Raw genomic sequence first — 23,743 nt, 5'->3', positions numbered from 1 at the left:
GGCTGGCCCTTCCGCCATGGCCCGGGCACCTTGGCCCTTGACACCCCAGACAAGGCCATCACCGTCCTTGGAGGACTCAAGCCGGCTCCGCGAACCCCTCGATGGGGCCTACCGCAAGGCCAGCCTGGGCCCGGGGTGTGGCTCTACCAGCGTCACGAGACTGTGTCTCTCCCTCCAGGTGCTGATACTGGACGAGCCCACCTCGGGCATGGACGCCATCTCCAGGAGGGCCATCTGGGATCTTCTTCAGCGGCAGAAAAGTGACCGCACCATCGTGCTGACCACCCACTTCATGGACGAGGCTGACCTGCTGGGAGACCGCATCGCCATCATGGCCAAGGGGGAGCTGCAGTGCTGCGGGTCCTCGCTGTTCCTCAAGCAGAAATACGGTGAGCAGTGGGGCCAGCCCGCGACAGGGTCGGTGTCCTGGCTGCCGTGCTGAGGGAATGGCTGCTACTTTCATGAAGGGCCCTCAGATCAGGCAGGGGTGGCCTTTTCTAGACTTCCTGTCTGTTGCCTCTGGGTGGAGAGCCCAACCAGGCAGGGGGGCTTGTGAGAGGGAAGAGACAGGAAATGGAGCTGAAAGTCTCAATTTGGTTAGGATGTGGTTCAGCCTTGACCAGAAGAACAGAGGCCAAGCCCAGTGCCGCTAGGAGCAGCACTGCCGTTGGAGAGGCCAACACACGCACCAACATGGCAGCTCCCACGTGAGAGCAGCTCACAGCATGGCCAGGGCCAGCAGGGGCTGACAGGATCTGGGCCCAGACCTCTGACTGTACTGTGCAACTACGGCTTCCCTTTCAAGGTCACCTCCTGGTTCAGCACGATCTGGGTGTGCCAGCGTCCCCCACATTCCAACAGGGGGTGGAGCAAAGACATAGGAGCCCTCCTCCCCTCAGGACACCCCCCAAGTTCACGTCCCACTTCTGCCCCCTAGTGACTGAGTGGCAACTCAGTGTGGTCAGCGGCAGGCTGGAGGGGATGGCCTTTGTCCTGGGCAGCCACATGCTCAGCCAAGATACCAGGGTTTTGTTACCAAGAGGGAGGACAGCAGGCCTTAGGAGATGAGGAACCATCCACCACGGCCTCTGAGAGTTTCACTAGCCACTTCCTGCCCCACTGCCCAGTTGGCAGAGCCATTGTTCTTCCTGGGCCTGGCATCCTTGTCTCTAAAGAGGACATGGGGCCAGGCGTGGTGGCTCACCGCCTGTAATCCCAGCACTTTGGGAGGCCAAGGCAGGCAGATCACTTGAGGTCAGGAGTTCAAGACCAGCCTGGCCAACATGGTAAAACTCTGTCTCTACTAAAATACAAAAACTTAGCCAGGTATGGTGGTGCATGCCTGTAATCCCAGCTACTTGGGGAGGCTGAGGCAGGAGAATAACTACTTGAACCAAGGAGGGAGAAGTTACAGTGAGCCAAGATTGTGCAGCTGCACTCCAGCCTGGGTGACAGAGTGAGACTTGTCTCAAAAAAAAAAAAAGGACATGGAATTCCATCTCCTGCACGGTGATGTTGGGAAAGAGGTGAGATGCATCTCTGATAGTGCCGTGCAGTGCGGTCTTGCAGGCGGTAGCTCTTGCTCCTGCTCCTGCTGACAGTCCCTTCCTAGAACCACACCATAACCATCAGTGTTAACCCCACAAGACAGAAGCCCTCACACGTGGTCCGTCGCTGCTGCTGATATCCTTCCCTGGTGCTTGTATAGCTGGGGGGAGACCCCACCTTCCAGCAGGTGCCCCTGACAGTGCTCAGCACCCTAGATCCCCAGCAGCTGTTCCCAGCAGGAGCGGGAGGCGAGACCCTCGGGACAGCACAGGGAGCTCCAAGACACATTCATTCTGCTTCAGCTGCCCACGTCCGGTTCTCTGGCCTCCTTCCCACCAGCTTGCCTGGTGTGAGCCCTAGAGACCCCGGGGTGGGCATGAAGAGACCTGGGGAACAGCCAAAGATCTCACACGTGGCCCTGTATTCCAGGTGCCGGCTATCACATGACGCTGGTGAAGGAGCCGCACTGCAACCCGGAAGACATCTCCCAGCTGGTCCACCACCACGTGCCCAACGCCACGCTGGAGAGCAGCGCTGGGGCCGAGCTGTCTTTCATCCTTCCCAGAGAGAGCACGCACAGGTACGCCTCCCAGGGAGGGCACGCACAGGTATACATCCAAGATGGGATCCCCATGGGCCATGAGGGCTTGGTGCTCAGAGGCACCTGCTCTGCCCCTCTCTGGCCTGGCCAGTCGGCACTCTTAGACCCTCAGCCTGGGCACCATCAGCCCAGATGAATCTGCTTGGCTGGGTCCTAGGTGCCAGGCCTCCTAGCAAGGAGAAACATAATTAGGACCTGAAAAGGAGAAGCACGTAACTGACTCACCAAAAGGGCGCTCAGTGCTGACGCAGGGCTCGCACTCCTCCTTCTGACACCAGGCTCAACACATGCTGCGGCTGCACTCAGAACTATTCGTGAAACTGAGTCTGTATTTGTACACAGCTGGTGAATTTGGTCTCGGTGTCAGAGCTGGAGATGTTAGTACCTGCTCATCACTGTCTCATACACACGGCAGAACCAGCAAGGGGAGGGAAGCCAGTTTTCTGTGACACTATCAGTCTGGATATTATCTGGATAATATCAGTTTATTGCACTTTTCTCCAATTTGTTGTTTGATTTTGTCAGATTTTTTTCCATTTTACATTTATTTATTTTATTTGTTATTTATTTATTATTTGTTTTGAGATGGAGCCTCACTCTGCTGCCCAGTCCAAAGTGCAGTGGCACAATCTCGGCTCACTGCAACCTCTGCCTCCCAGGTTCAAGCGATTCTCCTGCCTCAGCCTCCCAAGTAGCTGGGATTACAGGCGTGCACCATCACACCCGGCTAATTTTTGTATTTTTAGTAGAGACAGGGTTTTACCACGTTGGCCAGGCTGGTCTCAAACTCCTGACCTCAGGTGATCCACCCACCTCGGCCTCTCAAAGTGCTGAGATCTCAGGCATGAGCCACCATGCCTGGCCACATTTGTTTATTTTAAAGACAAGGTCTTGCTCTGTCACCCAGGCTGGAGTGCAGTGGTGCAATCACAACTCACTGCAGCCTTGAATTCCTGGGCTCAAGTGATCTCCCACCTCAGCCTCCCAAGTAGTTGGGACTACAGGTGTGTATCAACATGTCCGGCTAGTTTTTTTATTTTTTTGTAGAGATGGGGTCTTGTTATGTTGCCCAAGCTGGTCTTGAACTCCTTGGGTTAAGTGATCCTTCCGCCTCAGCCTCCCAGAGTTCTGGGATTACAGGTGTGAGCCACTGCACCCAGCCTAGATTTTGTACTTAATGTAGCAACATCCTTTCTCTTGTGATTTCTTCTATTAATTTTATTCTTAGAAAGCATTTCCCAGCTGTGCATGGTGGCTCACGCCTGTAATCCCAGCACTTTGGGAGGCCAAGGCGGGCGGATCATGAGGTCAGGAGATCAAGACCATCCTGGCCAACACGGGGAAACCTCGTCTCTACTAAAAAAAAAAAATACAAAAATTAGCTGGGCGTGGTGGTGGGTGCCTGTAATCCCAGCTACTCAGGAGGCTGAGGCAGGAGAATCACTGAACCCAGGAGCAGAGGTTGCAGTGAGCCAAAATCACACCCCTGCACCCCTGCATTCCAGCCTGGGTGACAGAGGGAGACTCCATCTCAAAAAAAAAAAAAGAAAGAAAGAAAAAAATAGGGACTCAAACCATATGAATCTCACTTTTAGCCAGGCATGGTTGCTCATGCCTGTAATCCCAACACTTTCAGAAGCCAAGGCAGAAGGAGAAGGAGATGAGCTTGGGCTACATAGTGAGACCCCATCTCTAAAAAAAATTAAAAATTAGCCACATGGCCGGGCACGGTGGCTCACACCTGTAATCCCAGCACTTGGAGGCCAAAGCGGGTGGATGACGAGGTCAGGAGATTGAGACCATCCTGGCTAACACGGTGAAACCCCGTCTCTACTAAAAATACAAAAACAAAATTAGCCAGGCGTGGTGGCGGGCGCCTGTAGTCCCAGCTACTCGGGAGGCGGAGGCGAGGGAATGGTATGAAGCTGGGAGGCAGAGCTTGCAGTGAGCCAAGATCGCACCACCGCACTCCAGCCTGGGTGACAGAGCAAGACTCAGTCTCAAAAAAAAAAAAAACTTAGCCACGTGTAGTTGTGCACACCTGTAGCCCCAGACACTTGGGAGGCTGAGGTGAGAGGATCGCTTGAACCCAGGCGGTCAAGGCTTCAGTGAGCCGAGATTACACCACTGCACTCCAGCCTGAGTGACAGACCAAGACCCTGTCTCCAAAAAAAAAAAAAAAAAAAAAGCATTTTGGCCAGGCACGGTAGCTCGGTAGCTCATGCCTGTAATCCCAGCACTTTGGGAGGTCAGGGCAGGTGGATCACAGGGTCAGGAGATCAAGACCATCCTGGCTAACACGGTGAAACCCCGTCTCTACTAAAAATACAAAAAATAAGCTGGGTGTGGTGGCGGGCGCCTGTAGTCCCAGCTACTCCGGAGGCTGAGGCAGGAGAATGGCGTGAACCCGGGAGGCGGAGCTGGCAGTGAGCCGAGATTGTGCCACTGCACGCAGCCTGGGCGACAGAGCAAAACTCCATCTAAAGAAAAAAAGAAAAAAAAGGTATTTCAAGGAATTAACCTCCTGTGGCCCCTCCCCCATTCTACAGGGGGATTGGGGGGGTGATTCATTTTAGTTTAGTTTAGTTTAGTTTTTGGAGACGGAGTCTTGCTCTGTTTCCCGGGCTGGAGTCCAGTGGTGCGATCTCAGCTCACCGCAACCTCCGCCTCCCGGGTTCAAGCAATTCTTCTGCCTCAGCCTCCCGAGTAGCTGGGATTACAGGCACAAGCCGCCATGACTGGGTAGTTTTTGTTGTTGTTGTTGTTTTGTTTTGTTTTATTTATTTTAGTAGAGACAGAGTTTCACTGTGTTGCTCAGGCTGGTCTCGAACTCCTGAGTTCAGGCAATTCGCCCACCTCGGCCTCCCAAAGTGCTAGGATTACAGGTGTGAGATACTGCACCTGGCCTCCTTATTTTTTTAATTTTATTTATTTATTTATTTATTTATTTTTTGAGACAGAGTTTCACTCTGCCACCCAGGCTGGAGTGCAGTAGCGCAATCTCGGTTCACTGCAGCCTCCACCTCCTGGGTTCAAGTGTTCTCCTGCCTCTGCCTTCTGAGTAGCTGGGACTACACGCACCTGCTACCACACGTGGCTAATTTTTTATGTTTTTAACCGTGACAGGTTTCACCATGTTGACTAGACTGGTATCGAACTCCTGATCTCAGGTGATCCGCCCGCCTTGGCGTCCCAAAGTGCTGGGGTTACAGTCGTGAGGCACTGTGCCTGGCCAAGGGGGGGTGATGCTTTAGGAAAAAATTATCTAGAAAGTCACTGAGAAGTGACTCATAATGCTGGGTGTGTTTTTCAGGTTTGAAGGTCTCTTTGCTAAACTGGAGAAGCAGCAGAAAGAGCTGGGCATTGCCAGCTTTGGGGCGTCCATCACCACCATGGAGGAAGTCTTCCTTCGGTCAGTAAATGCGCGTTTCCGTCCACCTAGGACCGGGCTCCGGGGACTTTTTTTTTTTGAGATGGAGTTTCACTCTAGTTGCCCAGGCTGGAGTGCAGTGGTGCGATCTCGGCTCACCGCAACCTCCGCCTCCTGGGTTCAAGAGATTCTTCTGCCTCAGCCTCCCGAGTAGCTGGGATTACAGGCATGTGCCACCACGCCCAGCTAATTTTGTATTTTTAGTAGAGATAGGTTTTCTCCATGTTGGTCAGGCTGGTCTCAAACTCCTGACCTCAGGTGACCCGCCCACCTTGGCCTCCCAAAGTGCTGGGATTACAGGCGTGAGGCACCGTGCTCAGCCGAGGACTTCTAAAAAGTGCAGTGATAAACAGTCACCTCGGTTATGATCTCAAATGCCCACGTGAGGCTGGAGGAACAGCCTGGGGTGGGGCGGGCAGTGGCCGCCGTCAGAGCCCCAAGTGCAGATTGTGACTGTCAGCAACACTGGTGTGCGTGGGAAACGGCGGCACACGTGAGGGGCCTGCACTGCCTTGGGGTCCCTCCTAGACCCCCCACGGGTCTAGCTGGCACACGGCATCAGAGGCGTGCCCAGCTCTTCTTGGGCTTAGATCATCCTTGGGGGATACCTGTGTCGTTAATGAAGATGGGAACTATCTCATCCAGACCCTCACAACTGCATGGGGGCTGGGCGTGGTGGCTCACGCCTGTCATCCCAGCACTTTGGGAGGCCGAGGCAGGCGATCACTTGAGCCAAGGAGTTTGAGACCAGCCTGGTCAACATGGTGAAATCCCATCTCTTTTTTTTTTGAGACAGAGTCTCGCTCTGTCTCCCAGGCTGGAGTGCAGTGGTGCAATCTCAGCTCACTGCAACGTCTGCCTCCCAGATTCAAGCGATTCTCCTGCCTCAGCCTCAGTAGCTGGGACTGCAGGCGCACGTCATTACGCCCAGCTAGTTTTTTTGTATTTTTAACAGAGATGGGGTTTTGCCATGCTGGTCTGGAACTCCTGACCTCAGGTGACCCACCTGAAGATCTGTGCTGGGATTACAGGCGTGAGCCACCACCCCCAGCCACCATCTCTACTAAAACTACAAAAATTAGCTGGGCATGGTGGCACACACCTGTAATCTCAGCTACTTGGGAGGCTGAGGCAGGAGAATGAATTGAACCTGGGAAGTGGAGGTTGCAGTGAGCTCAGATTGTGCCACTGCACTCCACCCTGGGGGACAGAGCAAAACCCTGTGTCAAAAGAAAAAGAAAACATGAGATAGGTTTTCCTCCTTAGGGAGCCCACAGCCTAGAGGAGGCGACAGAATAGGTGATCATACATGCAGGACATGGTGGTGCATGCTCTGGGGACACCTGTGCAGGGGACCATGTGTCCGGGAACAGACCCAGGGAAAAAGGCCAGGCAAGGCGGCGGAGGGAGGGAGGGACTGCCCGCTGACCTGTGTCCCACACAGGACCGAGCACTGACTGACTGATTCTGTGAATCCTGGTTGAAGGAAGGAAGGAAGCATGAACATAAGAGAAAGAAACCACGGGCTGGCCTGGAGTCAGCCAGCTCTGAGGGTAGAACCCGGGTTGCTCCTGCTGCGTCTCAGCAGCCACAGGGCCTCTTGTCTCTCAAGGTCTCAGGCCTCTCTGGCCCCATCTCATACTCACCACACGGCCCACCTGTGACTCCGCTCCAGGCCCCACACCTGACCCTGGCCTCGCTGAGCTCCTGGTCTCAAGAGAAAAATAATCAGAAGCTTTTCCTGGTTTGTCTAGGACCTGGGGAGAGCTAGCCAGGCTGGTAAGCGCCCACCGGAGCTCAGACCATGGGCAGGAAGGCTTTTAATCAGAGGGAACACTGACGAGATGGCAACACTTGGTGTCTCTGACCAGATCATGAAAGATGAGTGGGACTGGGAGAATCCAGTGAGGGAGAAGGGCTCTGCCAAGGGCCAGAGGAGCAGGTACTTAGGCCTCACGGCAGCCTGCACACAGGAGCAAGAAGCAGGGAGACAGGGCTCACACGGGCTCCAAGCGTGGCCTGACAAGGTTGCTAAGCCAGCCGGGGGGTGCCTCCTGCCTGCTGCAGCCTCAATTGTGTTTCCTAATCGGCGGGGAGCTCTAGGAAGGGGTGTGTGTGTGTGTGTCTGTGTGTGTGTGTGATATAATTCACATAATATTAAAAAATCACCTCCTCTGCCAGGCATGGTGGTTCATGCCTGTAATCCCAGCACTTTGAGAGGCCGAGGTGGGTGGATCACTTGAGGTCAGGAGTTCGAGATCAACCTGGCCAACATGGTGAAACCCTATGTCTACTAAAAATACAAAAATTAGCTGTGCATGGTGGCCAGAGACACTGATGAGTGAGGGAACACATAAGCAGATGCGTGAGCAAGCCAAGGACTGCGGCAACACTGCTCCCCTCAGTGCCTCTAACCATAGTCCCTCCCTCCACCCGCCCGGGGAGCTGGGTCCTGACCGGTCCCTGTGTGTATCGGCACAGGGTCGGGAAGCTGGTGGACAGCAGTATGGACATCCAGGCCATCCAGCTCCCTGCCCTGCAGTACCAGCACGAGAGGCGCGCCAGCGACTGGGCTGTGGACAGCAACCTCTGTGGGGCCATGGACCCCTCCGACGGCATTGGAGCCCTCATCGAGGAGGAGCGCACCGCTGTCAAGCTCAACACTGGGGTGAGTGCCCAGGTGGGTGGGCGGGTGGCGGGGGAAGGGCGAGCAGCCCCCAAACGCCTCACGTAAGCCCATGCAGAGGAGAGTCTGCGAGGGCGCAAACAGGGTCCGGGAGAGTCAGCACACCGGGCAGAGGGCGGGCAGCGGCTCACACCGCATGGGTCGGCAGGGAGAAGCGTTTGAATGGAGCGACTGGAATTTCTCATGCTCTACCTCACGCACAGCACCCTGCTCAACAGGAGCTTGTCGGGTGCCCAGCTCTGTGTTGACGAGGCTCTCCAGCAGCCAACGACACGGAAAGGGGTTGATGCACTCGGTTCACAGATGGGAAACCGAGGCCTGGGCCAAAGTCAGATGTGACAGAGTGACAGAGCTCATTCTGATACCTGGTCAGCCTGATCTCAAAGCCCTGACGCTCTCTGTCTCGGAGGACCAGGAAGGAAAGAAGCTGGAGAACGAGGCAGTCAGGCTGGTTGGGAGGCTCGGCCATCTGTTTCCTATGACCTGTGTGGTGGTGTCTCCTTGTGGCAGGGGGAGGGCAGGGGATGGCAGCTGGTCCTCTACTGTCCTGAGACAATGAAACAGTGTCTGGGCCGGGTGTGGTGGCTCATGCCTGTAATCCCAGTACATTGGGAGGCCAAGGCGGGCAGATCACTTGAGGTCAGGAGTTCAAGACCAGCCTAGGCCAACATGACAAAACCCTCTCTCTACTAAAAATACAAAAATTAGTTGGGTGTGGTGGTGTGCGCCTGTAATCCCATCTACTTGGGAGGCTGAGGTAGGAACCCAGGAGGTGGAGGTTGCAGTGAGCTGAGATCACACCACTGCACTCCACCCCCAGTGACAGAGTGACCCTGTCTCAAAAAAATAAAATAGTGCCAACGTGCAGGGCCCCATGGAGACCTGCAGAGTCTGCACAGGTGACCCTGCCATGTGGTGCACTGAGCTCCTCCCACGGCCATTTCAACGCTCTGGGAGTCTCCGGTGCAACCTCAGCTGCAGGCCCCCAGGCTGGCGTCACACAGGACAGCACCTGCCGCAGGTGGGTGGGGGTCAGGCGCTGGCCCCCAAGCGGTGCCGGTGTCACCTGCGTCCCCTCTGCCGCAGCTCGCCCTGCACTGCCAGCAGTTCTGGGCCATGTTCCTGAAGAAGGCCGCATACAGCTGGCGTGAGTGGAAAATGGTGGCGGCACAGGTCCTGGTGCCTCTGACCTGCGTCACCCTGGCCCTCCTGGCCATCAACTACTCCTCGGAGCTCTTCGACGACCCCATGCTGAGGCTGACCTTGGGCGAGTATGGCAGAACCGTCGTGCCCTTCTCAGTTCCCGGGACCTCCCAGCTGGGTCAGCAGCTGTCAGAGCATCTGAAAGACGCACTGCAGGCTGAGGGACAGGAGCCCCGCGAGGTGCTCGGTAAGGGGCATCCCGGGGGCGGGACGGGGGGATCGGGGGCCAGTCCTGCGGCCAGAGTTCGCCTTCCTGACTGCAGCAGGGTCGACATCTGGGGAGGATGGTTCTTGGCTGTTCCGAATGTACTGAGGGAGGTTCAGCAGCATCCCTGACCTTGCCCCACCCCATCATGACCATCAAACATGCCCGGAAACATTGCGGATGTCCCCTGGGTGGCAGATCACGGCACTGAGTCAGGGGAAGCGCCCTGGGGGTGCCAGAGACACTGGCATCCTGGGGCCAGGCTTTGTCAGGCGTCTCTTTACTGAAGCTGTGTCTTTCGGGATCATTCATGGGCAAAATGCAGAAGCATAGTGACTTCAAGTTACCTTTGCTTTGTGATGATGCTGGCCACAGTGTGCCTTCGTGTGACAGGGTGTTTTCTTTCAACATCTTAAAACTCACAATTCTTGGCCAGGCACAGTGGCTCACACCTGTCATCCCACTACTTTGGGAGGCCGAGGCAGGTGGATCACTTGAGGTCAGGAGTTCGAGACCAGCCTGGTCAACATGGCAAAACTCTGTCTCTACTAAACACAAAAATTAGCTAGGTGTGGTGATGGGTACCTGTAATCCCAGCTACTCTGGAGGCTGAGGCAGGAGAATGGCTTGAACCGGGGCGGTGGAGGCTGCAGTGAGCCAAGATCGCACCATTGCACTCCAGCCTGGGTGACAGAGCAAGACTGTCTCAAAAAAAAAAAAAAAAGAGTCTTGGTAGTCATAGTTGGATACTGCCCCAGGCTCAGAACAGGGACTGTGCTCTGGTTGATGGAACCTACTGGAAGGTTTTCTTATTTTGCAGCTCCCTTCCTGGTTCCTGACTAGCATTCAAAGTTCCACATACTGAATGATGACAAAACCTTGGCAGAAATTATACTCTCCTTAGGAGAAGGGTCACGGGGCGGGCAGCTCAGAGGATGCCGGCACCACTCTATTGGGTCCCTGATTAGCCATGCTCAGGTGGCAGGGGGTGCCCAGGTGTCACCTCTTCCTGTGTCCCCTGACTCTGCCATTGCTCCCCAGGTGACCTGGAGGAGTTCTTGATCTTCAGGGCCTCTGTGGAGGGGGGCGGCTTTAATGAGCGGTGCCTTGTGGCAGCGTCCTTCAGAGATGTGGGAGAGCGCACGGTCGTCACCGCCTTGTTCAACAACCAGGCGTACCACTCTCCAGCCACTGCCCTGGCCGTCGTGGACAACCTTCTGTTCAAGCTGCTGTGCGGGCCTCACGCCTCCATTGTGGTCTCCAACTTCCCCCAGCCCCGGAGCGCCCTGCAGGCTGCCAAGGACCAGTTCAACGAGTATGTGCACTGCCCGTCCCTGTCTGCCCTGGCCAGAGCCCCCAGGACTGACTGCCCTGGGCACTGCCATGGGCCCATAAATAGAGCATTGTGTCTGCCCTCCCAAAGCCCCTGGGTCTGGTGGGAAACCCCTGCCACATCCTCCTCCACCATCCACAGCCCCAACTCCCTGTGACAGCAGATCAGCTGTGGGCCATCCCATGCACTGCGGTCCTCACGGGGACCCATGAAGGCTCGGCAGGCAGCCCTGCCTTCTCCTAAATCTACCTGGCTCCTGTCAGCCACTGTCCTCGCTCCGCACTGCTCTCTCCAGCAGTGTGACCCACTGGGCACATGAGCTGAGGTGATGGAGGGTGAGCAGAGCAGGACTCGGCAAGAACTGCCGTCCCTGTCCCTCAGATGGCCGCACGTCGGGAGCCTGCCATGCCATTGTGTGGGCAGGGCTACCCCCTGTCCCGGCCACAGAGCCCCAGAGCTCCTGGAACCACCCAGAGGAGGCCAAAAATTCTGTTAATTTCAGAATAGCCACTTCTCCTCAGGGCAGTGTCGTCTCCACCCACATTCCAGGCTAGGCCTAGGCCTGGCGATGGCTGCGTCCCAGCTTCTGGCTCCATCCCTGCCCCAAGAGCAGAAAAGTAACAGCCCTCGATCTGCTCTCCTTGCCATCAACTCAGGATCCTAGAATGACGCACAGAGGCCGGGAGAGGCTTTCCCTTTGCCACACTCCAGGAGGAGGCGGGGCTCGGGACCTCCACACCTGGGCAAGGTCGCCGGCAGCCGTGGGGCTGAGGGCTGGGAGCGGGGTGATGAGGGAGAGTGACGCTGCCATCGTCACACGGTCAGCATAGGAAGTCCAGAGGAGCCGTTCTCCGGTGAGGGCAGATGTTCCCAGTATGGAACCATGGTGCTCGTGCTCTCCCATAAGCCCCTTTAGTGGTTGGGCTGCTGCCCTGCATGCCTTGGGCGGTCATAACCGAGAACCCGACCTTTCCTGCCACCCAGACGTGCTGTGCTCCGTCCCTGACCTTCTCTGTCCCCCGCAGGGGCCGGAAGGGATTCGACATTGCCCTCAACCTGCTCTTCGCCATGGCATTCTTGGCCAGCACGTTCTCCATCCTGGCGGTCAGCGAGAGGGCCGTGCAGGCCAAGCATGTGCAGTTTGTGAGTGGAGTCCATGTGGCCAGTTTCTGGCTCTCTGCTCTGCTGTGGGACCTCATCTCCTTCCTTATCCCCAGTCTGCTGCTGCTGGTGAGCGCCAGAGGGTGCTGGATCCGTTCCCCTGCAGACCGCAGGGGGCTTGCCCTGGGACCCCTGTGCAGAACCGGAACCAGCTGGGCAGCCCCTAGGCCAGCAGCTCGGCCCGACTCAGGGAGGACGGCTGGAATCCCCTGGCGGCTGCCCCCTCGCCTCCTCCCTGCACCCTCAGCCTTTGCCCTCCATGCATGGGCAGCACCCGGAGCAGCCACCCTGGTTACAGCTCCGGGTGCAAGGGGACGAGGGGAAACTGGGACAGAGAGGGTCCTGGGGCTGAAAGCCACTGCGGGGGCCAGACATGGCCTGTGGGGCTGATGGACATGGGCCAGCTGACCGGGAGGGGTCTGAGGACCTCCAAATGCTCCTCTCACCCCTTCCCCACCCGTGAGCTCCTCTCAGCTTGGCATGCACAGCAGCGCCTCCCTGTGCCACCGCAGGTGGTGTTCAAGGCCTTCGACGTGCGTGCCTTCACGCGGGACGGCCACGTGGCCGACACCCTGCTGCTGCTCCTGCTCTACGGCTGGGCCATCATCCCCCTCATGTACCTGATGAACTTCTTCTTCTTGGGGGCGGCCACCGCCTACACGAGGCTGACCATCTTCAACATCCTGTCAGGCATCGCCACCTTCCTGATAGTCACCATCATGCGCATCCCAGGTGGGCACCTGGAGACCACCCGCAGCCCCCATGGCCATCCACGGAGCCACTCCGCCCAGACAGGGAGGCACCAGCCACAGCCGAGGCAGGACTCAGGCAATGGGCCCAGTTCATGCTCACCAGCCCCTCTGCCCCAGCTGGCCCTGCCCGGCTAGCCATGACTGGTGGGCAGGCGTCTGCGGCGTCCTTGCCCTGTGCAGAGCCGGCAGGGGCGTCCCTGGGAGGTGCCCCCTCACTCCACACAGCACGGACAAGGCCCTGTGCCCGCCCTGACCAGGCCCATCCTGGAGGTGGGTGTGGTGTGCCCTCCAGCGCAGACTGATCTTACCTCCCCAACACAGCTGTAAAACTGGAAGAACTTTCCAAAACCCTGGATCGCGTGTTCCTGGTGCTGCCCAACCACTGTCTGGGGATGGCAGTCAGCAGTTTCTACGAGAACTACGAGACGCGGAGGTACTGCACCTCCTCCGAGGTCGCCGCCCACTACTGCAAGAAATACAGTGAGTGTCCCAGCCCCAACCCTGGGCAGCACCCCTACGTCCTCAGGACGTGGCCACTGCAGAGGGGCCTCCCAGGGCAGGGGCTCCTCTGCGTCTGAGTGGCCTGGGGCTGGTGCGTTCCTCTGTACCACCTCGCCCCGCCTCCCACAGCAGCCCCCTCATGCCCGCTCGCTCCCAGGCCCTGTACTTGAGCTCCCACTCTCCCACCTGCCTCAGTGTCTGGGCATCTGTAACAAGGAACCACAGACCAGCGCTTAGCACGAGGAGTGAATCCCCCATGGCTCAGGGGAGGACCCTTCCTGCTTCTCCCATCTCCTGGAGGCTCCAGGCATCCTGAGCTCCTGGCTGCGCCCACTCACCACCACCGCCTCCATCCTCGCATGGCGGCTCCTGTCTCCTGTCTCAAATCTCCTTCTGCCTTTCTCTTATAAGGACACTTGCTGTTGGGTTTAAGGCCCACACTAATCCAGTGTCTCACCTTAAGAGCCTTACTAATCACATATTCAAAGACCCTGTTTCTAAGCAAGATCACAGCCCCAGGTCCAGGGGGACAGAACTTGGACCTGTTCTATGGGGCCTCCTCAGCCTCCCACACACCCCTCGGTGCTTGTAATGGTCTCTGTCCTGGCCAGGAGGCAGCCCGGGATTCACGCAGAGCCTGGGCCTCTCAGGCGGGCTGTTGCTGCCCTGGGTCTGCCACGTCGCTCATGGGACTACATTGGATCGTTACGTGCCTGGCCCCTCTCTGAGCTGTGGTGCCTCGAGAGGCAGCTGTGACCTACTGGCCTTCACATCTCCCCATGGAGGGGACATTGTTACAGGCGCCTTGAGCAGCCTGGGGAGGGGAGTGGGGGCCGGGAATCTGGAAGGGGAGGAGGGTGCCCCAGGCCTCAGGGCACAGTGACTCCCTCGCCCCACAGACATCCAGTACCAGGAGAACTTCTATGCTTGGAGCGCCCCGGGGGTCGGCCGGTTCGTGGCCTCCATGGCCGCCTCAGGGTGCGCCTACCTCATCCTGCTCTTCCTCATCGAGACCAACCTGCTTCAGAGACTCAGGGGCATCCTCTGCGCCCTCCGGAGGAGGCGGACACTGGTGAGTGGCTCCGGGAGCCCAGGACACTGGCGAGATGCTCCCCACGTCTCTGCTTGGGCCCAGCACAACCTGGGGCAGCTCCACCTCCTTCTCCACCAGGCAGCTCCTACACCAGATGGTCTCCCACTGTACGGCCTCAGCACCAGCCTGCACTTACAGCCAGGGCGGGGCACAGCCCTCGCCACTCACAAGGGCTGTCAAGTTGTGAGCCCCTGCCGAGGAGTCAGCCTGGGGGCCCAGGGCCGTCCTGCTGAGCAGAGGTGGTGCCCAGGGACACCCAGTGCCTGGAGGAGGGGATGTGGGCCCAGGGACACCCAGTGCCCGGAGGAGGGGATGTGGGGCTGAGGGGTGCCCAGTCCTGCTGAGCAGAGGTGGTGCCCAGGGACACCCAGTGCCCGGAGGAGGGGATGTGGGCCCAGGGACACCCAGTGCCCGGAGGAGGGGATGTGGGGCTGAGGGGTGCCCAGTCCTGCTGAGCAGAGGTGGTGCCTAGGGACACCCAGTGCCCGGAGGAGGGGATGTGGGGCTGAGGGGTGCTCCACGTGTTTATTGAAAACGTTCATTTTCTCAGGTCTCCATCCCCTCCCTCAAACAAACAAAAGCAAATGTGTTGACATTGCATTGCACATACAGCTTAGCCGAGGGGGAATTCACTTCTTTAAAAATAGTCAGACTTCTCTGAAAAGGGAACTGTCTCCACGTGTTAAAATCTTTGGCCAGGCATGGTGGCTCACACCTGTAATCCCAGCATTTTAGAAAGCAGAGGTAGGTGGATCACCTGAAGCCAGGAGTTCAAGACCAGTCTGGGCAACATAGTGAGACCCTATCTCTTCTAAAAAGTTTTAAAAATTAGCCAGGCATGATGGTACACACCTGTAATCCTAGCTACTAGGGAAGCTGAGACAGGAGGCTTAAGCCTGGGAGGTCTGGGCTGCAGTGAGCTATGATTACACCATTGCATCCCAGCCTGGGTGACAGAGCAAGACCCCATCTCTAAATTTGAAAACAAAAATCTTACTTTCAGGCCAGCCATGGTGGCTAATGCCTGTAATCCCAACACTTTGGTAGGCCAAGGTGGATGGATCACCAAAGGTCAGGAGTTCTAGACCAGCCTGGCCAACACAGTGAAACTCCATCTCTACTAAAAATACAAAAATTAGCTGGGCATGGTGGCACGCTACTCGGAAGGCTGAAGCAGGAGAATCACTTGAACCCGGGAGGCAGAGTTTGCAGTGAGCTGAGATTGCGCCACTGCACTCCAGCCTGGACAACAGAGTGAGACTCTGTCTCAAAAAAAAAAAATTGTCTAAAAATCTTATATTCCCCAGAAGATTTATGATTTTTCTCCATGAGTCCCGCACGGTTCTTTTTCCTCAGATAGTTTATGTCTCCTGGATGCGAGTTTACCCCCAAGACCACTGTGTCTTCTCGTAAAAGGCCTGAGTCGCACCCGTGGGGCCTGAGATTGGGACGAGAAGCCTTGAAGGCCTTAGTCCCACCAGACCTCCCACATCCCCCCCGCCCCTCCCTTCTCCACGGAAGCCGTCCTGCGGCTGGGTTCACGCACGCGGTCTTTGTCCTGGTCAATCAGACAGAATTACACACCCGGATGCCTGTGCTTCCTGAGGACCAAGATGTAGCGGACGAGAGGACCCGCATCCTGGCCCCCAGCCCGGACTCCCTGCTCCACACACCTCTGATTATCAAGGAGCTCTCCAAGGTACCCTTGCAATTTGGGGTGGAGTCCTTCCTGCCAGCTGACTACCTGGCTGTCCCCAGGGTCCGACCCCATCCCTGGAAGCTTTCGGCGCTGAGGCTCAGACTGCTCTGCTTTGCGTCCAGGCCTCCGCATTCCATGTTTTCTGTTGGGTGCCTGCAGGTGTACGAGCAGCGGGTGCCCCTCCTGGCCGTGGACAGGATCTCCCTCGCGGTGCAGAAAGGGGAGTGCTTCGGCCTGCTGGGCTTCAATGGAGCCGGGAAGACCACGACTTTCAAAATGCTGACCGGGGAGGAGAGCCTCACTTCTGGGGATGCCTTTGTCGGGGGTCACAGAATCAGCTCTGATGTCGGAAAGGTGGGTGCAGCCAGGGAGGCTCCAAAGGGATGAGACAGGCATGGCTGGAGGGGGCACCCTGGAGGCAGGGACAGAGGGACGCTGTCCCCAAACAGCTGCTGCATCTGTGGCTTGAAATGGGCCTAGCACATGCCTCTGGACAGCGAGACAAGGTAATGAGCTAAAGCTAAGCTTCGCCAGAACTAGCAGGCGATGGGAGGGGAGAGAGATGGGTGCCAACATCCGTGAGCCCAGAGAGGCGCATTCAGCACTGACAGCCACCTCTGTGCAGAGGCCATTCTGTGTCCAGGCAGCTCAGGTGTGGGGTTAGAGGCCTTGCTGAGTGAAGGGACGGAAGGCCCTGGGCCCGCCCAGCTTTCCCATGTTGAGCTGAGCCCCACCAGCTCCCCCGCAGAAGGACCAGAGGCAGCCCTCCTGCACCTCTGCCCGGGGCCTGCATGGGAATTCAAGTGTGCCAAGCAGAGCAGGGGAAATGGCAAGCAAGGCCTGGGGCTGAGAAGTGGCCGCGGAGTCCTCTCCTGAGCTCACGCCAGGGGTGCCTGGACAGCAGAGGCCCTGGGCCAGAGCACATGCAGGCCCTCTCGGGAGGAAAGCCTCATCCTAGGCTGAAGACTCCCCCATAGAGGGTTCCAGGGCTTACAGGCAATGCACAGCAAACAAACAGAGGAGACGGTACCATGGCTGGAAGCAACAGACGCAGGCCCCATGGGGGGACAAGCACATAGGCGTTAGATCTGCATCATCAGGCCAGATTATAAAAGATTATAAACTCACTGTGTCTACAGAAATAAATGATGCAATTGAAAATCTATGCAGGGGAGAGAAAACCGTATGTGATCTAGCAATGGAGGAGAGGGTGAGAAGTCCCCAGTACATGTAATCTGAGTTCCAGAAGGAAAAGAGAGAGAGAGTGGCAGGGGGTAGTAGCCAAAAAGGTATTGGCTAAGACTTTCCCCAAACTGATTAAAAACAGATTCTGGGCTGGGAGCGTGGCTCACGCCTATAATCCCAGCTTTGGAAGGCCAAGGCAGGCAAATCACTTGAGGTCTAGAGTTCGAGACCAGCCTGGCCAACATGGCAAAATGCTGTCTCTACCAAAGAAAAATACAAAAATTAGCAGGGCATGGTGGCAGGTGCCTATAATCCTAGCTACTCGGGAGCCTGAGGCATGAGAATCGCTTGAGCCTGGGAGGCAGAGGTTGTAGTGAGCCGAGATCATGCTACTGCGCTCTAGCAGTGTAAGGGAGACAGAGTAAGACTCTGTCTCAAAAAAAAAAAAAAAATTCTGGAAGCTTGAGAACCCCAAAGAAGGAAGGTAAAGAAAAAGAAATCCAGTCTCTGGAATCCACAGAACCCAGGCACTCCTGCCCCCGACCAGCTGCTGAAGGTAGCTAAGCAGATGGCAGCAGGCACGTCTTAATTCAGCTGGACATGGTCACTTGTGCAAAGAACAGCTGCTGCACCATCTGACCAAGCAATACTCACCCCAAAGGTGGTGCCCACAAATCTTTCTTCTTAGAGGGAGAAGAAAGAGTCCTAGCACATCAGATGTCCCAGGCGTGAATGAGTGGGTAGCCAGCTCTGAGTCTGCTTCTACGTAAAGGCCATTCTTGCACCACCTAACCCCATTGCTGCCTGTCCTGGACCAGGCTCTGAGAGCAGCTCTGGAAGCCTCCCTGCACCAGGCACATCCTTCCTGTGTCCCTGTTCCAAGAGCTTCCACTGTGGGCAGCCACCACGGCCTGTGCATAGCTCCAGCGCCCCCCTGTACACACACTGGCAGGAACCACAGACAGGCGCAGTGGTGGGCACCTCAAGGGTAGTCCCCGTGGTCCTCTGGAGGAAGGAGGCTTCCCTCCAACCCACCTCCCTCCCCGGCTATGCTCTGACCCCAGGTACGGCAGCGGATCGGCTACTGCCCGCAGTTTGATGCCTTGCTGGACCACATGACAGGCCGGGAGATGCTGGTCATGTACGCTCGGCTCCGGGGCATCCCTGAGCGCCACATCGGGGCCTGCGTGGAGAACACTCTGCGGGGCCTGCTGCTGGAGCCACATGCCAACAAGCTGGTCAGGACGTACAGGTGCACCTTCTGAGCCCTGGCCCTTCCCAGAGTGGAGTCAGAATCAAGGTCCCCATAGCATAGAGCTGGGAGTGACCGCTCAGGTCAGCAGCCAGAACTCCCACTTGTGGCTCCAGGATGGAGCTGGGATTTGGTGGTGTGACCCAGGTAGCTTCAGGTAGGAAAGGGACTGCCCTGACAGTGCCTGCCACCTAGGGACAAAGCCAGCAGTGAGAGATGTCAGGGCCGGCAGGTCCCCCTTAGGTGCAGGCAGATGTGTTCTCATGTAGGTGCGTGCACCGGGCCCCTGGGAACAGCCTTCTCTGGGGCCTCCAGCTCTATGCGGTGGGCTTTCCAGGTGCACGCACAGCTCCTTCCTCTTCACCAGGGCTGTTCTGCAATTGCTGGGTGTGGGCCGCTGCTGGGACATAGACCTCCACTGGGACACGGGAGCCAATGCTAACTCTCAGCCTTATTCCCCCACCTGGCACCCTCCTGCCTCTAGTGGTGGTAACAAGCGGAAGCTGAGCACCGGCATCGCCCTGATCGGAGAGCCTGCTGTCATCTTCCTGGATGAGCCGTCCACTGGCATGGACCCCGTGGCCCGGCGCCTGCTTTGGGACACCGTGGCACGAGCCCGAGAGTCTGGAAAGGCCATTGTCATCACCTCCCACAGGTAGAGCCTGGGTCTGTGGGTCACTGGAAGTTTCAGCACCGGGTGGGCCATGGAGGAGCCAGGTGGCCAGGAGACCCATCAGCATCTGGTGCAGAGTCTGCGCATGAGCCACACTCTGAGCATGGGTATCAGGAACAGCCTGATCGGAGGGCCAATGCCTTCCTGTCTGCACAAGCCTTTGGCACCCCAAGCCCTATCTGAGGTCCCGCCCTCTCCCCAGCATGGAGGAATGTGAGGCCCTGTGCACCCGGCTGGCCATCATGGTGCAGGGGCAGTTCAAGTGCCTGGGCAGCCCCCAGCACCTCAAGAGCAAGTTCGGCAGCGGCTACTCCCTGCGGGCCAAGGTGCAGGGTGAAGGGCAACAGGAGGCGCTGGAGGAGTTCAAGGCCTTCGTGGACCTGACCTTTCCAGGTGTGTGCTGGCCCTGGCAGCCCCCACTGGGTGGGCCCTGGGCCCCTACCTAGGCCTCCCCCATTTGCTGTGTGGAGCGTCTGTGCCTCGCCCTGCCAAGTCCCATCTCCCCAATCCCTGGGACGAGGACTCCAGTGCTGAGCACCCAAGCACCCTCCCCGATCCTCCAGCCCGGCGCTCACAGCAACGCCGTCTCTCCTTTGTGCAGGCAACGTCCTGGAAGATGAGCACCAAGGCATGGTCCATTACCACCTGCCGGGCCGTGACCTCAGCTGGGCGAAGGTGAGGCAGTCCCTGGGGCCCCACTGGGCACTCATGGGGCAGGGGGAGGTCCCTCCAGGGGTCTCTCCCTCTGTGGTGACTGCGGGCTCTTTCCACAGAGGAGTCACTTTCCATTTCTCCCCTAACACTCAGCCTGATACGTGCTGGTTTGGGGGTTTTATATCCAAAATTATCAGTGGTAAAAGGAATTCAGTGTAAAACAGGAAAGGGGTCAGGGATGGTGGCTCACACCATAATCCCAGCACTTTGGGAGGCCGAGGAGGGAGGATTGCTTAAGCCTGGGAGTTCTAGACCAGCCTGGGCAACGTAGACCCCGTCTCTACAAAAAATTTAAAAATTAGCCAGGTATCATGCATACCTGTAGTCCCAGCCACTTGGGAGGCTAAGGTGGGAGGATCGCTTGAGCCTGGGAGTTCGAGACTGCAGTGAGCTATGATTGTGCCACTGCACTCCAGCCTGGGCTACAGAGCAAGACTCTCTCTGAAAACATATGGGGGAAAAAAAGAACTGGCTCAGAAAGGGAACATCACTGGCTCAAGGTTGTAATCTGAGCTGCGAACAGCACGAGGAGGAGGCTGGGCCCCGTCCCCGCTGGCTCCTGCTTAGCCAGCGTCCTCTACCTGGGAGCACGGTGCCGTCGCAGGGCTGACGTCTCTGGGGCTCTGCGGTGGCGCTGGGCAGGGGTAGGATTGTGGGGGCCTCATCAGCCCCTATTGCCAGAGGACTCCCAGGTCCCGCAGAGGAGTCTGGGCCCTGTTCTCCTACCAGTGACTTTTCTGCTCCCCAAAGGTTTTCGGTATTCTGGAGAAAGCCAAGGAAAAGTACGGCGTGGACGACTACTCCGTGAGCCAGATCTCGCTGGAACAGGTCTTCCTGAGCTTCGCGCACCTGCAACCGCCCACCGCAGAGGAGGGGCGATGAGGGGTGCGGCTGTCTCGCCATCAGGCAGGGACAGGACGGGCAAGCAGGGCCCATCTTACATCCTCTCTCTCCAAGTTTATCTCATCCTTTTTTTTAATCACTTTTTTCTATGATGGATATGAAAAATTCAAGGCAGTATGCACAGAATGGACGAGTGCAGCCCAGCCCTCATGCCCAGGATCAGCATGCACGTCTCCACATCTGCATACTCTGGAGTTCACTTTCCCAGAGCTGGAGCAGGCCGGGCAGTCTGCGGGCAAGCTCCGGGGTCTCTGGGTGGAGAGCTGACCCAGGAAGGGCTGCAGCTGAGCTGGGGGGTTGAATTTCTCCAGGCACTCCCTGGAGAGAGGACCCAGTGACTTGTCCACGTTTACACACGACACTAATCTCCCCTGGGGAGGAAGCGGGAAGCCAGCCAGGTTGAACTGTAGCGAGGCCCCCAGGCCGCCAGGAATGGACCATGCAGATCACTGTCAGTGGAGGGAAGCTGCTGACTGTGATTAGGTGCTGGGGTCTTAGCGTACAGCACAGCCCAGGGGCATCCTGGAGGCTCTGCTCCTTAGGGCATGGTAGTCACCGCGAAGCCGGGCACCGTCCCACAGCATCTTCTAGAAGCAGCCGGCACAGGAGGGAAGGTGGCCAGGCTCGAAGCAGTCTCTGTTCCCAGCACTGCACCCTCAGGAAGTCGCCCGCCCCAGGACACGCAGGGACCACCGTAAGGGCTGGGTGGCTGTCTCAAGGACACACTGAATACGTTGTGACCATCCAGAAAATAAATGCTGAGGGGACACAGTCACAGTCTGTGGGTCACACGCGCGAGCGGTCACAGGGCTCAATCACTCGCCCACAATCTAGACATGAGGCTCTCCTTTCACATTTCAATCACACAAACGTGGGACATTGCTTTTCCCAGAAGGGAGCACACACAGAGAATACACTGAGGTGAAGGAACAGGCCCATAACACAAAGGAAAAAGCCGGTTAGATAAACGCCTGGTGACGGGCTCTTAGTCTAAAGACGAGAAGAGCAGGTGGGGCTGTGTGGGAAGCACAGGTCTGGTGGGAGACAAGCTGCTGGCATCAGGGTCACCCGTGGGCATTTGCCATTTCCCAGAAATAACTCTTCATCAGCTCCCTTTTTAGTTACTTATGGAGTCTTGCTTTGTTGCCCAGGCTGGAGTGCAGTGGCACAATCTTGGCTCACTGCAACTTCTGCCTCCCGGGTTCAAGCGATTCTCCTGGCTCTGCCTCCCGAGTAGCTGGGAAAACAGGCATGCGCCACCACACCCAGCTAATTTTTGTGTTTTTAGTAGAGACGGGGTTTCACCATCTTGGTCAGCCTGGTCTCGAACTCCTGACCTGAAGTGATCCACCCACCTCAGACTCCCAAAGTACTGGGATTACAGCCATAAGCCACCGTGCCTGGCCCCTTTTTATGCACTGTTTTGTGTTTTGTCTTTTGGAGACAGTGTCTTGCTCTGCTGCCCAGCGTGGAGTGCAGTGGTGTTACCACAGCTCACTGCAGCCTCAAACACCTGGGCTCATGCAATCCTCCCACCCCAGCCTCCGGAGTGGCTGGGACTAAGGGCATGCGCCACCATGCATGGCTAAATTTTTTTATTTTTAGTATAGACGAGGTCTCATGTTGGCCAGGCTGCTGCCAAACCCCTGACCTCAAGTGATCCACCCGCCTTGGCCTCCCAAAGTGCTGGGATCACAGGCGTGAGCCACCACGCCCGGCGAATGCACTATTATTTCTTACGGTTTTCTAAACCCGATTTGAACTTCTGCATTTTACATTCCCTTAGAATTCAGAATTTTAGAAAAGACTTGTTTTCATCACTTTGGTTCATTTGAGACAATTTCAAGTCTGTGTTTTTATCAGTCTCTGGAAATTTATGAAAGCTGCAAATCGTCTCCAGTAGCTCTTTTATTCCCTTTAAACTTCTGCCATCTAGTTCCATGTTATAAAAAATATAACATGTTTGGGCAGTGTTTAGGCTACAGCCACCCATGTGTAGCCACCCCTACACATGGGTGGCTGTGGCCTAAACACTGCCCATGAGAAAAGTTCTGAAGTGGGCCCTTCTGGCCCCACAGCCTGTCCGCAGGGGCTGTGGCCTCTAGGTCGGGCCTGGGGCTAGGAAGAGGGAAAGGTCAGTGCACGAGGCCACCCAGCTCCATGTCCATGCCCGTGGCCCTTCTGCAGGGCGTCCTCAGACTTGTTTTCAAGCCCATGTGTTAGAGATATAGGAATGTGTCATTTTTCTCCTGTGACACCCTAAAAGAGGGTTGGGGAGAGCGTATAGGACTGAGGGCACAGCCCGCATGAGGCACACACGTGTGAGGCCAGCGTACACAGACAGGACACGCACAGGAGACACCATCCTTCCTGGCAGCACGCTGCCAGCACCAGCAGGGGTCTTTAAGTAAGGACTGGCACAAGTAGAATGCCTTCTTAGAAAAATGATCCGCAGCTCAGGAGGCTGCTGCGTGGGGACCGGGAGGGGCAGGTGCATTCAGGGCGTCTGTGGCAGGGGCCCAAGGCTGCACCCAAGCCTGGAGCTTAGATGACCCCAGGAGCAGCAGGAAGGGCCCATCTGGCATCCCAGGGACATCCTCAAGGCCTCTGGAAACTCAGTGCTGGAGCTGGGTCACCAGGGGCGCCCTAAGGAGCCTGGGACTGAAGCCTCAGGACCCCGCCCTGGCTGATTTTTGTCTGAGCTGTGGCAGTTCCCAGCACACGGGAGGGCAGGGGAAAAGAGCCTTGGGCCCAGGGATAGGAGTGACCGCCCCATCCACGCTCCACCCTAGACCACACATTCT

General features: G+C 57.1%; 1 protein-coding gene across 2 annotated transcripts in view; it reads left to right on the top strand.

Annotated features, from left to right (window-relative positions):
* ABCA3 (ATP binding cassette subfamily A member 3) overlaps nucleotides 1-21,711 on the top strand; it is a 66,686-nt gene extending 44,975 nt beyond the window's left edge. For both annotated transcript variants that reach the window (XM_031007384.3, XM_055364992.2), the window contains exons 17-33: nucleotides 179-389; nucleotides 1,978-2,128; nucleotides 5,463-5,561; nucleotides 8,061-8,247; nucleotides 9,352-9,655; nucleotides 10,715-10,988; nucleotides 12,032-12,236; nucleotides 12,680-12,899; nucleotides 13,241-13,399; nucleotides 14,320-14,492; nucleotides 16,084-16,212; nucleotides 16,372-16,566; nucleotides 18,462-18,649; nucleotides 19,134-19,304; nucleotides 19,525-19,715; nucleotides 19,924-19,997; nucleotides 20,787-21,711. In XM_031007384.3, coding sequence (XP_030863244.3) covers nucleotides 179-389; nucleotides 1,978-2,128; nucleotides 5,463-5,561; nucleotides 8,061-8,247; nucleotides 9,352-9,655; nucleotides 10,715-10,988; nucleotides 12,032-12,236; nucleotides 12,680-12,899; nucleotides 13,241-13,399; nucleotides 14,320-14,492; nucleotides 16,084-16,212; nucleotides 16,372-16,566; nucleotides 18,462-18,649; nucleotides 19,134-19,304; nucleotides 19,525-19,715; nucleotides 19,924-19,997; nucleotides 20,787-20,918 — 3,063 coding nt within the window. In that variant the 3' untranslated portion in view covers nucleotides 20,919-21,711. The remainder of the gene's footprint in view (nucleotides 1-178; nucleotides 390-1,977; nucleotides 2,129-5,462; nucleotides 5,562-8,060; nucleotides 8,248-9,351; nucleotides 9,656-10,714; nucleotides 10,989-12,031; nucleotides 12,237-12,679; nucleotides 12,900-13,240; nucleotides 13,400-14,319; nucleotides 14,493-16,083; nucleotides 16,213-16,371; nucleotides 16,567-18,461; nucleotides 18,650-19,133; nucleotides 19,305-19,524; nucleotides 19,716-19,923; nucleotides 19,998-20,786) is intronic.
* Nucleotides 21,712-23,743: the final 2,032 nt, after the last annotated feature.

This window comes from Gorilla gorilla, chromosome 18 (assembly GCF_029281585.2).
Source record: "Gorilla gorilla gorilla isolate KB3781 chromosome 18, NHGRI_mGorGor1-v2.1_pri, whole genome shotgun sequence".
Lineage (NCBI taxonomy): Eukaryota > Metazoa > Chordata > Mammalia > Primates > Hominidae > Gorilla > Gorilla gorilla.
This window is presented reverse-complemented; position numbering and strand designations above follow the sequence as displayed.